Raw genomic sequence first — 14,284 nt, forward strand, 5'->3', positions numbered from 1 at the left:
CAAACTGACCTAAATATACGTGGATTTGCCTGTCGGTGCAATTCTGCCGACGTAAATGTACAGGAGCCTGGTCCTTAACTGGTTAACTGGACAGGAAATTCACACAAGACCCTTTTTAGAAATGGACTGCGGCTGCCCCGGACATGTGTAAACCGGCTCCATTGAAAGCTTTTCACCTGTTATGTGAATCGATATGCGGTTAAAAACTAATTCGATTTGCAAATATGTAAACCGAGCCGAAATCCAACATGCTGTTGTATGTGAGAATAGTAATCTACTTTTTTCTGCAGCTTATACTGTCCCACAGGACCTCTGAAACAAAGATGGGGTTATGCTTTGCATCACTAGACGCTACAAAAGAGGTACTATGTATCTCTACCGCTGCTGGACACCAAGCAGTAGGCGCTATATTTTTCTGTCCATCAAGGAATGGGCATTATGTAATTAAACGGGCTGCTAGAGAATGGGTGCTATAAATTATTGGTCACTTAGGAAAAACGTATTTATTAGCCAATATACTGTAAATAATAAACTGTTCATATGAAAACTGACACCATAAATTAGACTTAAAGCGGTAGTTCACCCTCAGTGTCAACATTGTACCATAAAATCAGGCATTGTAGCGCGAGCTACAGTATGCCTGTCTCGAATTTTTTATCCCCGTACTCACAGTGTACTGGTACATTATAGATTCCGACTCCCGCGGGGAATGGGCGTGCCTATGGAGAGGGAGGATGATTGACGGCCGGCTCTGGCACGTCACGCTCCACGAAGACAGCCGGAGTAGGTCTTGGCTCTTCACGGCGCCTGCGCACAGGCTATGCGCAGGCGCCGTGAAGAGCCAAGCCTATTTTGGCTATTTACGGAGAAGCGTGACGCGCCAGAGCCGGCCGTCAATCACCTTCCGTCTGGATTGGAACGCCCATTCCCCGTGGGCAGTCGGAATCGTCTATGTACGATTACACAGTGAGTACGGGGATAAAAAATTCGAGACAGGCATACTGTAGCTCGCGCTACAATGCCTGATTTTATGCTAGAAGAAAAAAAAAATTATTTTTTCTTGTTTATAGGGTGAACCCCCGCTTTAAGGGATTAGGTACCGTTTTCAAAATTAATATTAGCAATCCTCTTCCTAATCTGTTTGGATCTAGGCTTTGATAATGACCTGATGACTATTTTTTATGGTCACATGACAACCTCCATTCTTGCAAGAAAACACAAAAGCCAAATTCTACTTATTGCATACTTATATTTGCTGAAAGGATTATGTCAACATATTTAATGGTTACTATACATTGGAGAGACTGTCCCTTGAAATAACCACAAAAAGAAACATAGCCTAGATATTTCTACTTGGCTTGAATACACATGAACAATAACAATAGCTGTGAAGCTAAACCAGCTAGTGAAATGTCAGCGTATGCTTTCACAATAGGCCTATTCGGTGTTGCAGCAGCTTTTCTTTCTCCCATAGCACATAGGACATATACTTCCAGAACTTTAACGCAACTGTGGGTTAGCATCTTTAATCATTTCGAAAAATAAGCCATAAAAGTTAACCTTCAGGTTTACTGCAGCATGAGTGCAGTTATTTTAATGGAAAGTAATTAAAAATAGATTGATTTTTGTTTTTACTTTGAGAATAAAGCTCTCCTCAGGCTGCAAGTGGAGCTCCAGCGTAGACTGCTTAACCATCTGTTCAAACTGAAGGTCCCTCTTCCTTGGCACATCCAGAGCTGGAAACAGGTCACTGATCAGGCCCATGAAAATTGGGACATCATCTGTTACTATCTTAGGTAAATTGAAGTCTCGTAAAGCTCGCATGAGTACCTATATGAAAGAATTGGGAGATACACACGATATGCTCTAAGTCACTTTGCAAATGAAATATGACAATATAATATTTTCAGTTACATATGTTAAAGAACCAGCATAATTTTTTTTATAAATATAACAGTTTTTTTCCTATTTGTTGTCACTTGTTTATAAAGCTTCAAAGTGTTGGTCCACTCAAAATGTATGTTATGAGTGAATGTTGTAAGCCTGATTCCCGGCGGTATAAAGTCCGCCTGGAATCCCAACGGGAAACCAGAGAACCTGCTTGGTAAGTTTCCCTGTGTACACACGGCCAGGTTTCCCCGTCGGAAAAACTGCGGGGAGAGCTTTGGCCGGGAATCCCAGCTGTGTGTATGCTCCATCGCAGTGTATGCTCCCTCCCCATGGGAAAACTGCCGCGTTTAAAACTGCCGGGAATCCCAGCGGGAAAATTGAGAGCAGGTTCTCTATTTTCCTGCCGGGATTCCTGGCAGTTTTACTGCGAGGAAGCATAAACACGGCCGGTTTTCCCGGCCAAAAGCTCTCCCCACAGTTTTCCTGGCAGGAAAACCGGTCGTGTGTACGAGGCTTCATTCACCTATTTGTGTCTTATATCTCTCAGGTTCTTCAGCTGTAAAACAGCTTTACTCTGTTCCCAGCTCTTCTCACTTATTGGATTCTCACTCCTTATGCTACAGCAGCCAGTGTAATAAAGCTACATTTTCAGTCATATTTAAAAAAAGATGAGAAGAAGGGTGAGAAGAACATCAAAGGTAAGAGGAGCCATTGAGAGATACAAGAAAGCTGTGGGAGTTTCAACCTAACACATCCACCCATAACTAAAAGATTGGTTTTGGGTAGACAAACTATTACCTGTTAAGTTACTACATGACTAATTCATAGTATAATTTTACCGTTCATATGAAAACAAAAGGAACAACTCTAATTAGAATTCATAAGAAGTGTGAGATATCAGGGAAATTATTTTGATTACTCTTAGGTGGCAATGGTTATTTTTCAATATGAAGAAAGACTGCCTTGTAAATAGTTTGTAGATCTTATTTTATATCTACAACAGTCTTAAAACAGTGTTCCTAACATTTTGCTTTGTTAATTACACTTAAATAAAATATGTAATAGATTTGCCAATTTAAAACAATACATCGTGTAAAAAAAGTACATCATATAGAAATTGTTGACTTTTTCAACATTTTTGAACAGTCAAGCCCTGTACACACAGGCAAAAATCTTGTCAGGAAAAAAAACGTTGTTTTCCCTGATGAGATTCTTGGCAAGAATCTCTTTCCGCCCGAGTGTACAGACTCTCCTTTCAAAAGAACCACGGTTCTCTTGAAAGGAAAGAACGCAATGACGTCATCGCGTACAACGAGCATGCGCTCGTCACATTCGATGCCGTCACCGCCATCTTGCTGCACCCTACCTATGCCTAGGAAGCTACCGTGCATGCGTCAAAGTCATTTTGAGCATGCGTGGGTTTCCACGGCGACCAGGTAAGTATACACACTCTCGGGTTTCTTGGCAAGAAAACCGCAGAGAATCTCACGACGAGAAAATAGAGAACATGTTCTCTATTTTTCTTGTCTAGATTCTGGGAAGTTTTCTTGTCGAGAAACCGGAAAAACCTCGTACACATGCTCGGTTTACTCGGCAAGAAAGCTCTGCCAGCAGTTTTCTTGCTGGTTCTTGCGTGTGTACGAGGCTTTAGATATTGAATCTTGATTTGAATAGTTCCTACAGATTAAGGTGACATACTTGAACAAATGACACGTAAAATTCACATGGCATATTATTTTTCATGATCTAAATTAACAAAAATACAGATATGTTATATGATAAAAAATTGTATCCCCCTAAATTTAACACCACTTCAAATCCATGAATTTAGAGTTTGGTGTTTGGTTAAAAGGGGAAAAAAAACCTCCTTGGGAAGTATGCAGGTGTCACCTATCTTCTTAAAACCTCAGAAATCATGTGCGGTATCATCATGCCAAGATCAAAAGATGTCTTTAGGGCCCTCCATTTGTCAAATAATTTGAAATCATTCCATTGTAAGGAAAATAATTAACAGTGGGGAAGTGTATACACTGACACTCGGGAAGTGAACTGCTAGCCAGTATTCTGAATGGGACATTCCGCAGACATCACAGAGCTTCTGATCGCCCCCTGCCTCCCCCCTCCACTACTGTATAGTTAGCTGCCAGCCTGAGGTGCAGGGGGAGATTTACCGGCACTGTTGAGTCAGGCAGATTCTGACACTACATATTTATAGGTAAATTTACAAATGAAGATTGCAAAATCACTAACTTAATAAAAAATAAATAAAAGTGTCTTTTTTTCTTTCTTACTATAGTGATATGTATGTACTGAGTAGAATAACTTGAAGGCTTATGTACATACTGTATATTCATTTATTCAATTTCCTGGGGATTCAGTTTTACCCAAAATAAACTGACAAGCACCAGTGAAATTATGAAACTTCCCCACAAAGAAAAATGTATTTAAAGGCTTCTAATTCTAACAACTACTAGGAAATGTACATGTATGTGTACTCCAGAAGAGGCTCCAGATTTGTTAATCTAAACATTTAAAGAACTGTAGAAAAAACAAAATCAAAGACGCAAGCTCAAATTAAAATCTGTAAAAATGAAACCCAAGTGCAACAGTGTGTTTGCCAAAAATAATTATTATTATTTCTAAGCATTAAAAAAATAAAAGCAAATGATTTGTATTTTTTTTTAGATATACTGTACCTGGTTTTCTGGTCGGGTGCTGTCTCCTCGTTTAAGAGAGCCTGCCACTACAAGGACAGATTTTACTGCTCTTAGGCCCCAGTCGTAGTGATCCTGTAAAATTAATGCACAAAATTATTTTATTTTTGTAAAATAAATTGTTCAATTGGTTAGCAACAAAAAATGCAATAAAGTGTCAATAAACTCACATCATTAAAAACTGTCAATAAATGCTGTATTATGTGCTGTTCATACTCAGTCACTATTGGATTAATGTTCTGTATTCTACAAAAATCCTGGTTGATCCTGCTGTTCTGCATCGCCCCCTCCTGTCCATGCCCCCACTGCAGTTGGGGATTTTGCATAGCAGTTTTGGCAGCTAGTGCACATGCTCAGTTTTCAGTGTATATTCTACTCTGAGCATTTCTGCCCTATCACATCTGAGCAGCCCATGTGACTGTAGAGTCACATGTGTGGGTGTATACACAGTAGTAAATGACATCCCACTCCCTCCCTTATTCCTCCATGCCCACTAACCAGTTAGACAAATGGGGGTGGGATTTTGCATCTTGACTGATGGAGGCTTCACCTCCCTGATATTCTAAGATATTCTAAGACATGGGCTGGAGGGCATGGTACAGCCCCTGACTAGCAAAAAAATTCCTTACAACATATTATTGCCAAAAATAATAAAGATTTTTTTTCAAGTGAAATTTTAAATTATATTATATTTAAATGACAATTTAAAACAGTTTATCTGCATTAATAATTTCCATTCTGTATCCCAAAGGGTGTTCTTTTTTATTTTTCTATTTATTTTTATTTTTTTAAATATTGACAGTGCCATCATCCACATACAGAAAGAGAATAAATACTGTCAATTAAACAGTGTGGGCCAGATTCACGTGGAGAGCGTATCTTGCTCAGTATCGCGTCGAATTTACTCCCTAAGATACGCCGGCTCAATGCCTGTGACATGAACGTAACCTACGCACATCCCCATTCACGTACGACTTATGTAAACAACGTAAAAAGATACGCTTGTTCGATGTCCATTCTTTGCATTGGCTGCGCCTCATATAGCAGGGGTAACTTTACGCCGGACGTAAGCCTAACGTAAACGGCGTAGCGGGTGCAAGTACGTTCGTGAATCGGCGTATCTGCCTAATTTACATATTCAATGCGTAAATCTACGGAAGCGCCCCTTGCGGCCAGCGTAAATATGCACCCAAGATACGACGGCGTAGGAGACTTACGCCGCTCGTATCTTGGCCAAATTTATGCGTAACTGATTCTAAGAATCAGGCGCATAGATACGACGGGTCACATTCGGACTTACGACGGCGTACGTGGAGATACGCCGTCGTATGTCCTTTGTGAATCTGACCCTGTGTGTTTAGTATCACTTTATATGCGTATTTTCTTTTGTGTACAGGCAGTACCCGAGTTACGAACACAATAAGTACGGTTTGTTCGTAAATGCAATTTGTTCGTAAGTCGGAACACTGCTTGTAAGTGTAACTTCCGCCTGTGCAGGGATGCAGGATTTTTTACGGCGTCCGCCTGTGCAGGGATGTGGGATGTTCCGGGAGCTTCTGGGGCTCTTCTGGTCATGCAGTACATGTAGTACTGCAGTGTGGAACGTGGCAAGATAGCTGCTCGGATGTATCCAGTACCAGCGTGGAGCACAAGCAGCCGGCATTGAGGCTGTTCGTAAGTATGAGTCGTTCGTAAGTCGGGGACTGCCTGTATGAATGAATGAAAACATATAGCGCAACACATGCGAACTTAATCGCCTCTGTATATGGAGCAAAAGGGATTACTGTGGAGACAACCATTCTACTCCATGTAGAATGACCCCTTCCATCTCAGAAACCATTCTGTTGCCTTATGCAAATGCCCATAATCTTGGTGAATCGAGCTTTGCTTTGTTTTTTGGATTCAAGCTGGATTTTGCATTACCAAGTTCCCTGTGTTAAGGGGCTCAAATAGAGCTTGAGAAAAGTACTGGTAGTTGGTTCTATGTTAGTATCTTAGAGTGCTGCTCCAAGCGCACATCCAAGCCGCTTAGGTGACCCACTACTCTCAGGTGTCGGTGTCTGAAGTGTCTATCCTAGTCTCTATGACTAAGTTCTGTGGGTGGGGTGAAAAATGCCAGGTGGTGTGGCCTTGGTGGAACATAAGCTGAGCCCATCTTCCATCCATTGATTTAGTACATAGGCTGCTTAGGAGTGTGGCATCTCCAAGTCATAGTTTGCACTGGCAGTTGGTGTTTGCCATTCTACACAGTATTAAAAAATTACCAGTACACGCAAAATGATTGTATGATCATGCAAATCAGTGCATGAAAAAAATGGGTCCTGTTGCATTTTTTTTTTTTTTGCAGTGCACACAACACCAGGAGCTGTAACCTGACGTACACAGAAAACACAAACATGCTCATTCCTAATGTCAATAGTCTAGGCACAAGTGCCACTGAGGGCCACTCAGTTTTCTTTTACTATAAACTGGCCACACACAATGACATTTTCTTCAGATTCAATATACCATAATGACAACCATGTACTGTGATGACCCACCTAAGCAATTTTTCCCAGTTATATCCAATTAGGTAGGCCCTCACACTGCACAACTACTGGTAGGTTTTCCTAATCTGATTGATCAAACAACATCCACACATTTCCAGTCTCAATTCTGCAAGTTCCCTCATTTTGCCTCTGTCTGGGAAGGAACACATGCTGGGTAAAAGGTAAAATACCTAGTCAGCATATTCATCCGGATCAACAATTGGTGTTCCCAGAAAACCGGCATACCAGCAACATGAACAACTGTTCACAGAGCAAAGATTAAAGCTCTGTGGAGGTAGATGTATGCCCTACATGAACTTCAAGGTTTGCTTAAAAGTATTACCAGGAGAAAATTTTAGCCCAGGTTCACACTGGGTACGATTTGCTTCGATTTGAGATGTGATTTCACATGTGAAATCGCATCTCAAATCGGCGGCATTTGCCAGCAATGACACCGTCCTAATCGGTGCGACGCAGCATCTGCGGCGCTGCACCGATTTCAAAAAGTAGTTCCTGTACTACTTTTTGCGATTTCGGGCCGCGATTTACATTGACATCTGTGCAGAAACCTGCACAGATGTCTCTTAAATCGCGGCCGAAATCGGGACTGCCAGCGGGAGTGAAATCGTGCGAGTTCAGCTGAACTCGCACAGTTTCACTCCCGCAGCCCAGTGTGAACCAGGGCTTAGGGATGCAAATATTTTGTGCAAATATTGTAGTAAGCCTTAGGCCTCATGCACACTGTTAAAACGTTAAAATAACGTTATAAAAATGCCAGTAGCTTTGCAGTGATTTTTCAACTGTTTTCAGCTTTTTTCAAAGATTTTGAAATAGCATTTTTTTGTGCTTATTAGCGTTTTTCCGCGTCAGTGTTTTTTTTAAGACTTTTTTTCATTATCAGCGTTAGAGCGTTTTTACAGCTAAAAAACCTCTCTCAGAACCCACTAGTTTTTTTTTTTTTTTTTTACTGCTCAAAAACGCCACTGCCCAAAACTGCTGATAGCCTATGGGGTTGATTTACTAAAGGCAAAAAGACAGATGCCCTCTGCAAGTGCAGTTGCTCCAGAGCTTAGTAAATGAGCTAAGGCTTTACCTTTCAAAGAATACCCAATCACATGCAAGGAAAATAAAAAAAAAAGAGCATTTTTGGGGCACATAATTGGATGATGGAAGCCAGCAAAGTTTCTGCTCATTTTCTAAGCTCTGGAACAAGTGCACTTGCAGTGTGCAACTGCACTTTCAAAGTGCACAGTCTTTTTCCCTTTAGTAAATCAACCCCAATGTGTGCATGGACACATAGGATAACATGATGGAGAGTTTAATGACTGTAGAAAAAAAACGTTTAATGTCAAAAACAGCTGCTGTAAAAACATCAAAAAACTTCCAGTGTGCATGGGGCCTTATAGTTAGACATGCCCTAATGATAAGCTGATCACACCATGATCCAGGCTCAAAAATTTAAATGTGCATTTAAATTACAGATTTGGATAATGTGGCCCAGTGGTACCTTAAGTGGTTTATGACTCTTTATTGAGCAGGAGTTAATTAACGCAACAATATGACTCATTTAATTGACCATTTTAAAGCCTAATAAGTGATTAGTGCATCCTTGCTGAGGAAACAATTATTACTCATGAATTAAACACTTAAATGCAGTGAATCTCTTCATTGATTTTCCTTTAACTCAAAATTAACCGTTTAAAGCGGACCTTAAGCCATTGTTTCATCTTTCCATCTATTAAATCTTCTGCCCTTGTTAATTTAACTTTGAATAGTAAAACGTTTTTCTTCTGCTAGTAAATACCTTATACAGCCCGCCTCCTCTTTCTTGTCTTGTCATTAGCCTAGAGAGTTGGACTTTACCAAAGAGAATACTTTGAGGGGCGCACCTTATTACAGGAAGCACCCTGAGAGCAGGACCTTACTAGAGTACTTTGGGAGAACTTTGAGACCTGCACCTTACAAGAGAGAGTATTATGAGAGCTATACCTTACCGGTGAGTGTACCCTGAGAGCTGCCCCTTACTAGAAGCGGTACCTTGAGAGCTATACCTGTCCAAAGAGAGTACCCAGAGAGTACCCTGAGAGCTGTACCTTTCCAGAGAGAGTACCCTAAGAGCTGTACCTTTCCAGAGAGAGTACCCCGAGAGTACCCTGAGAGCTGTACCTTTCCAGAGAGAGTACCCTAAGAGCTGTACCTTTCCAGAGAGAGTACCCCGAGAGTACCCTGAGAGCTGTACCTTTCCAGAGAGAGTACCCTGAGAGCTGCACCTTGCCAGAGAGCATGCTATAAGAGCTGCATGTTACTGCCGATTGCTATGACTGCATGTGGCTGGTTAAAGTACTATGAGGCTGTACAAAGCCAGACAGAGTGTTTTCTTTAGAGGACAGACATGCTGCTAAGGGTTAGGCAGGAGGGGGGGGCTACCTTGGGTACTATGGTATCATGTGAGTTGAAGGGCACCACAAGGAGGCTGGGGGGAGGGGATTTGTGTTGAGAGTGGGAATTTGTGGGGTGGCAGGGGATAAGAATCATTCTAGGAGGGGACATTTGGGGAGGTGTGCTAGGAGTAGTGATTTGAGGGTATTTTCTGTTGAGAGGGGGGAGATTTGTGCTAGGAGGGGGAGTTTTGGTGGGTTTGTGCTAAAAAAAAGGTAATATGGTAGGGGGGAGGGGATTTATGGTAGGAGCAACATTTTATTTAAATGTTTTTGGAGGGGGAGGATTTGTACTAGCAGGGATGATTGGGGGGAGTTGTCCCAAGATAGGGGATCAGGGAGAATGTGTCCTGGAGGGGGGGGGGGTGTTGGAGTAGGGGGAGAGGATTTGTGCTTAGAAGGGAAATTTGAGGTGCAGAGGATTTTTACTAGGAGGGGGGGGGGGTTCGGTGGGGGATGGTGGGGATTTGTGCTGACGGAATATGGGAAATAAGAGGATTTGAGTTGGGGGGGGCAAAGATTTGTGCTGGGAAGGGGATTTCAGGAGGTGTGGATTTGTATTGGGAGGAGCTCATTTGGGGGAGGGGGGGTAGATTTTTGCTGACACATAATGCTTATACATTATGGGGAGGGGCGCAATTTGGCATGTTCACCCTGGGCTATAGAAGACCTTGTCCCGGAACTACTGCCAAGGGAAATGCCATGCTAACAAAAGAAAGTTGGCAGTGTTGGCTAAGCTATTTCACCAGCTTCAAATGGCCTGCGCAGAGCTGCCCTACAATATGTCATTACACTATGCCACTAAAAATACCTCCGAACAGAACCCCCTCCTTCCCAGACGCAGTTGGGACCCTATAACCTTATGGGCCCAAGAGGAGTAGAATCCTCTGCCCAACCCTTAATCGAAACACCACATTTTTTTACTTCATCTGCACATTTGTTTGCATTAAACATCTTTCGAATACACTGTTCTTTATAAAAGATAGGAATTGCCTGTATGCTAATAATTACATTTTTTTCATATTTCACATTCTCCCCAGGAATATTGCAAATTAAATGATGAATAACTGATATATTAATAAAAATATAAAACCATGTTTTACAAACAAGTCATAAAAGTGTTCCTAATGTCTGTCCTTCCATTACCTAAAACTGTAAGAGAAAGTTTAATTATTCAGTAATTGTTACAGATTGAAAACCGATAATATGCTAGCAGATGGCATACATGTCATCTGTATGCCTTAAGGCAGCCATTGTAATAAACGGTATAGTATATTTTATTATAAATTGCCTGTCTTATGTCGGAATGTCTGTATTGTATTGTAATACAAGGTGCCTATTACCTATGACACAGAAACAAAGCACTAACTAATTCTAACGAGAACATGTTCTGACTAGTAGCTAATGACGCGCTTTCCTTAAAGTACAATTATCTACTCCAAAAAACGATAGCGGGCAAAATGTGTGAATAACAGAATTGGAAATAGGAAATTAATTGCACATATACTGTAGCACCAATGAAAAGTTTTTTTCATTAACTATGCTTAAAGAGAACTAGTCATTACTGGGCTTATGTAAGAGGCTGAACATTCAGGCACAGATTCTGAAAGGACTTATGACAGCGCAGCGCCATGTACGCCGTCGTAAGTCCTAATCCGACCTGTCGTATCTATGCGCCTGATTCTTAGAATCAGTTACGCATTGATATACATTAGATCCGACAGGCGTAAGTCTCTTACGCCGTCGGATCTAAACTGCATTTTTTTTGGACCGCTAGGTGCCGCTTCCGTCGAATTCCGCGTTGAGTATGCAAATTAGCTAGATACGCGAATTCCCGAACGTACGCGCGGCCGACGCAGTAAAGTTACGACGTTTACGTTAGGCTTTTCCCGACGTATAGTTGCCCCTGCTATATGAGGCATAAGTGCGGCGTACCAATGTTAAGTATGGCCGTTGTTCCCGCGTCGAAATTTGAAAAAGTTACGTCGTTTGCGTAAGTCGTCCGTGAATGGGGCTGGACGTCATTTACGTTCACGTCGAAACCAATGACGTCCTTGCGGCGTATTTTGGAGCAATGCACACTGAATTGCTGGAACATTCATGGAAATCAGATCGACATCCCAGACTGAGCATGTCCCAGGCTGAATCCTGAAAATCCGGCTTGGTCACAAACAAGTGTTTGGCACTGAACCAGAGCAGGGGCAGACTGAGTGTATTGCGTTTTACATCAGGTGGGTGGCTGCGACTGTCACTCTCTCGCTACTTGGATTTTACAGTATAGCACAATCCAGCGAAGAGGGAATCGCAGCTCTGGGAAGGATCTACACACACAGCCCCATGTGGAGTCCCTGGTATTCTCCAATAGTGGTGGATTCCGTCTCCCCACCATCTGCTGGATTTGGGTAACGCAACACTCAATGAAAGTAGGCGGGAGGTCTTTTTTGGAATGACTGGAGTGGCTCATGTTCACACCGCACCTTCAGCTCAGGGAAATCCTGGCTCACCCACCTTCCCTGCAGCTTTTCCACAATGGCTCTGAAGTGGTGGTGTGGCTCCTTCAGCTCCTGCACCTGACCGGACCCCTGTACCTGGAGAGTGGGAGTACAGCTGGCCCAAGTGACTGGGCACTGAAATCAAGAGGATGGTGAGGCTGGCCGTGGAACTACTATTCTTCCAATGGCATTTCAGAAGGGGTGCAACTCCTCCCACTAACACCAATGATGGGGCACAACTCCTCCAATGACACCAACGATGGGGCATTGTTTTTTCCCACAGACGTCTGCACCTTTTCTACTTCCAATGGCCAAAGTATGAAGGACAGTAAACTGGCAATTGGTTTAGAAAGTTTGGGAGACCCCTAGTCCAACAGATAGTGTTCTGATCAGGTCTGTACATACCACCCACCGCCACACACTCTGCACCCCTGTCTTGCACATATCATCCACTTTCATACACTCTGCACCCTTTCCTGCACATACCACCAATCTTCATACTCCTATTCTGCACATACCACCCACTGCCATATGCTCCTGTACTATGCCTGCAGTCTTTAACCCTCTCCTGTACTACACATTCAGTCTCTGACCCTCTCCTGTAGTACGCTGTGGCCTGCACGCTTTGTACTTTGTCTGCAGTCTCTGATCATCTGTTGTACCAACTGCAGTGACCTCTAGCAACCAGTGAGCAGTAATTATGTGCTGTAACTTCTAGCAACCAATCAGTGAGTGTGGGCCAGTTCTTCATGTTTACATTAATAACGTATTTTTTTACATAAGTCTGTGTGTGTGTATTCATTTTTTGGTATGTTGGGGTGGAGAGAAAAATTGCATGGGGGGAGCCCAAGAAAATATCAGACTCTAGTTAACCACACCCTGTTTAAGCCACACCCAATATTTAGAGTAATTTAAATACTATTTTGCCTAAACTTGCTTTCCGGAAAAAAAATGTCCCTAAAATGTTTTTTAAATGTTTTTGAAATATTGGCAACTATGAGCATTGACGCCATTTAGAGAACACATTTTTTTACATTTTTCCAATGATTTACTCATTCTCTGATGTGAAGAGGTGGAGATCATGATGTCACCACCCCACCATTCCACTTCATCTAATTAGAGAATGCTTTGCAACTCACTTTAAAATGCTTTTCTCGTTCTATTATGCCACTGTGACAGGAAATGGAGAGGTGAGGTTTTAGGGCTGATGTTTAGGTATGGAAATTGTCACATTGCTTGGTTCAAGGTAATTTGCATTTTTTCTGATTGGAGGGGTGGTAATGTCACACTCTCCACCTCATCCAATCAGAGAACACTTTGAATTCACGGATAAAATGCAAAGTGTTTGAGTGGCACCCGTGCAAACGAACAACCTCCTGTGTTCACAATGCAGCAGGGCAGCTGCTCAGCACGGGACCTGGAGGCTAGGGGCGATCAGTGCAGTTGTGGTGCCTGCTATAGTGATTTCCAGCTTCCACAGGGATTGACAAGCTATGGCACATGCATAGTTTCATTGGTCCAAGCTTTTTTTATTAAAATCTGCAGCTTTTTTTTAAATACCAGGTGATCCTGTTATGAAACTCCCTTTCAGGCACTTTCTGTTATAGGGTGACAACATTCTGACTCTGTCTCCCGATTGCCATTGGCGGCCGGTGGTCATTTTTTTGGGGGGGGCAGCAAACAGTACACCATCTATGGTGGACAGCGCTTCTCCCGGGCTTCAGCAGCGGCTTCCCTTACTCGGCTCGTGGCGGCTTCCATTTCCTCCCTCCTGCTCGGCAGCCAATTGGGACTCTTCTCTTTTTGGCCAATCTGAAAACGGGTCTCAGATCTGCTTCTGATTGGCTAGATTGAGGAGCAGTGTTTCAATAGTAAATATTAATTCGCTGTTGTTACACCTGGTGGGCTTCTGGCGCAATACTTGAGCTTTATCTATTCATATACGGGGTTTCATTGATAAAGCGGGCGCCGTCCGGGAGCCCCTAATTAACAGGCCGCCACTGCCGATTGCTCTCTTGTGTTGTCACCCTGTCAAATACAACCCTGATAAAGACTACACATGGTCTTGATGATACTCATTGCGCAGGCATGTTTAGTCATTATCATCATCATTTAGCCTACCCCAAGTCTCGGCTCACACTAAGAACAGCACAGAAATCGCAACAGGAACCGCACCTCCATCCTGCTCAATCCACATGCGATTCAGTGCGGTGTGATTTGAG

General features: G+C 42.6%; 1 protein-coding gene across 1 annotated transcript in view; it reads right to left on the bottom strand.

Moving 5' to 3' along the window:
- DNAH11 (dynein axonemal heavy chain 11) overlaps window positions 1-14,284 on the bottom strand; it is a 376,413-nt gene that overhangs the window by 209,107 nt on the left and 153,022 nt on the right. Inside the window, exons 38-39 of the mRNA XM_040352802.1 lie at window positions 4,587-4,679; window positions 1,636-1,830 (exon numbers count right to left, since the gene is read on the bottom strand). Of these exons, the coding sequence (XP_040208736.1) occupies window positions 1,636-1,830; window positions 4,587-4,679 (288 nt within the window). The remainder of the gene's footprint in view (window positions 1-1,635; window positions 1,831-4,586; window positions 4,680-14,284) is intronic.

This window comes from Rana temporaria, chromosome 5, assembly GCF_905171775.1.
Source record: "Rana temporaria chromosome 5, aRanTem1.1, whole genome shotgun sequence".
NCBI classification, from domain to species: Eukaryota; Metazoa; Chordata; class Amphibia; order Anura; family Ranidae; genus Rana; species Rana temporaria.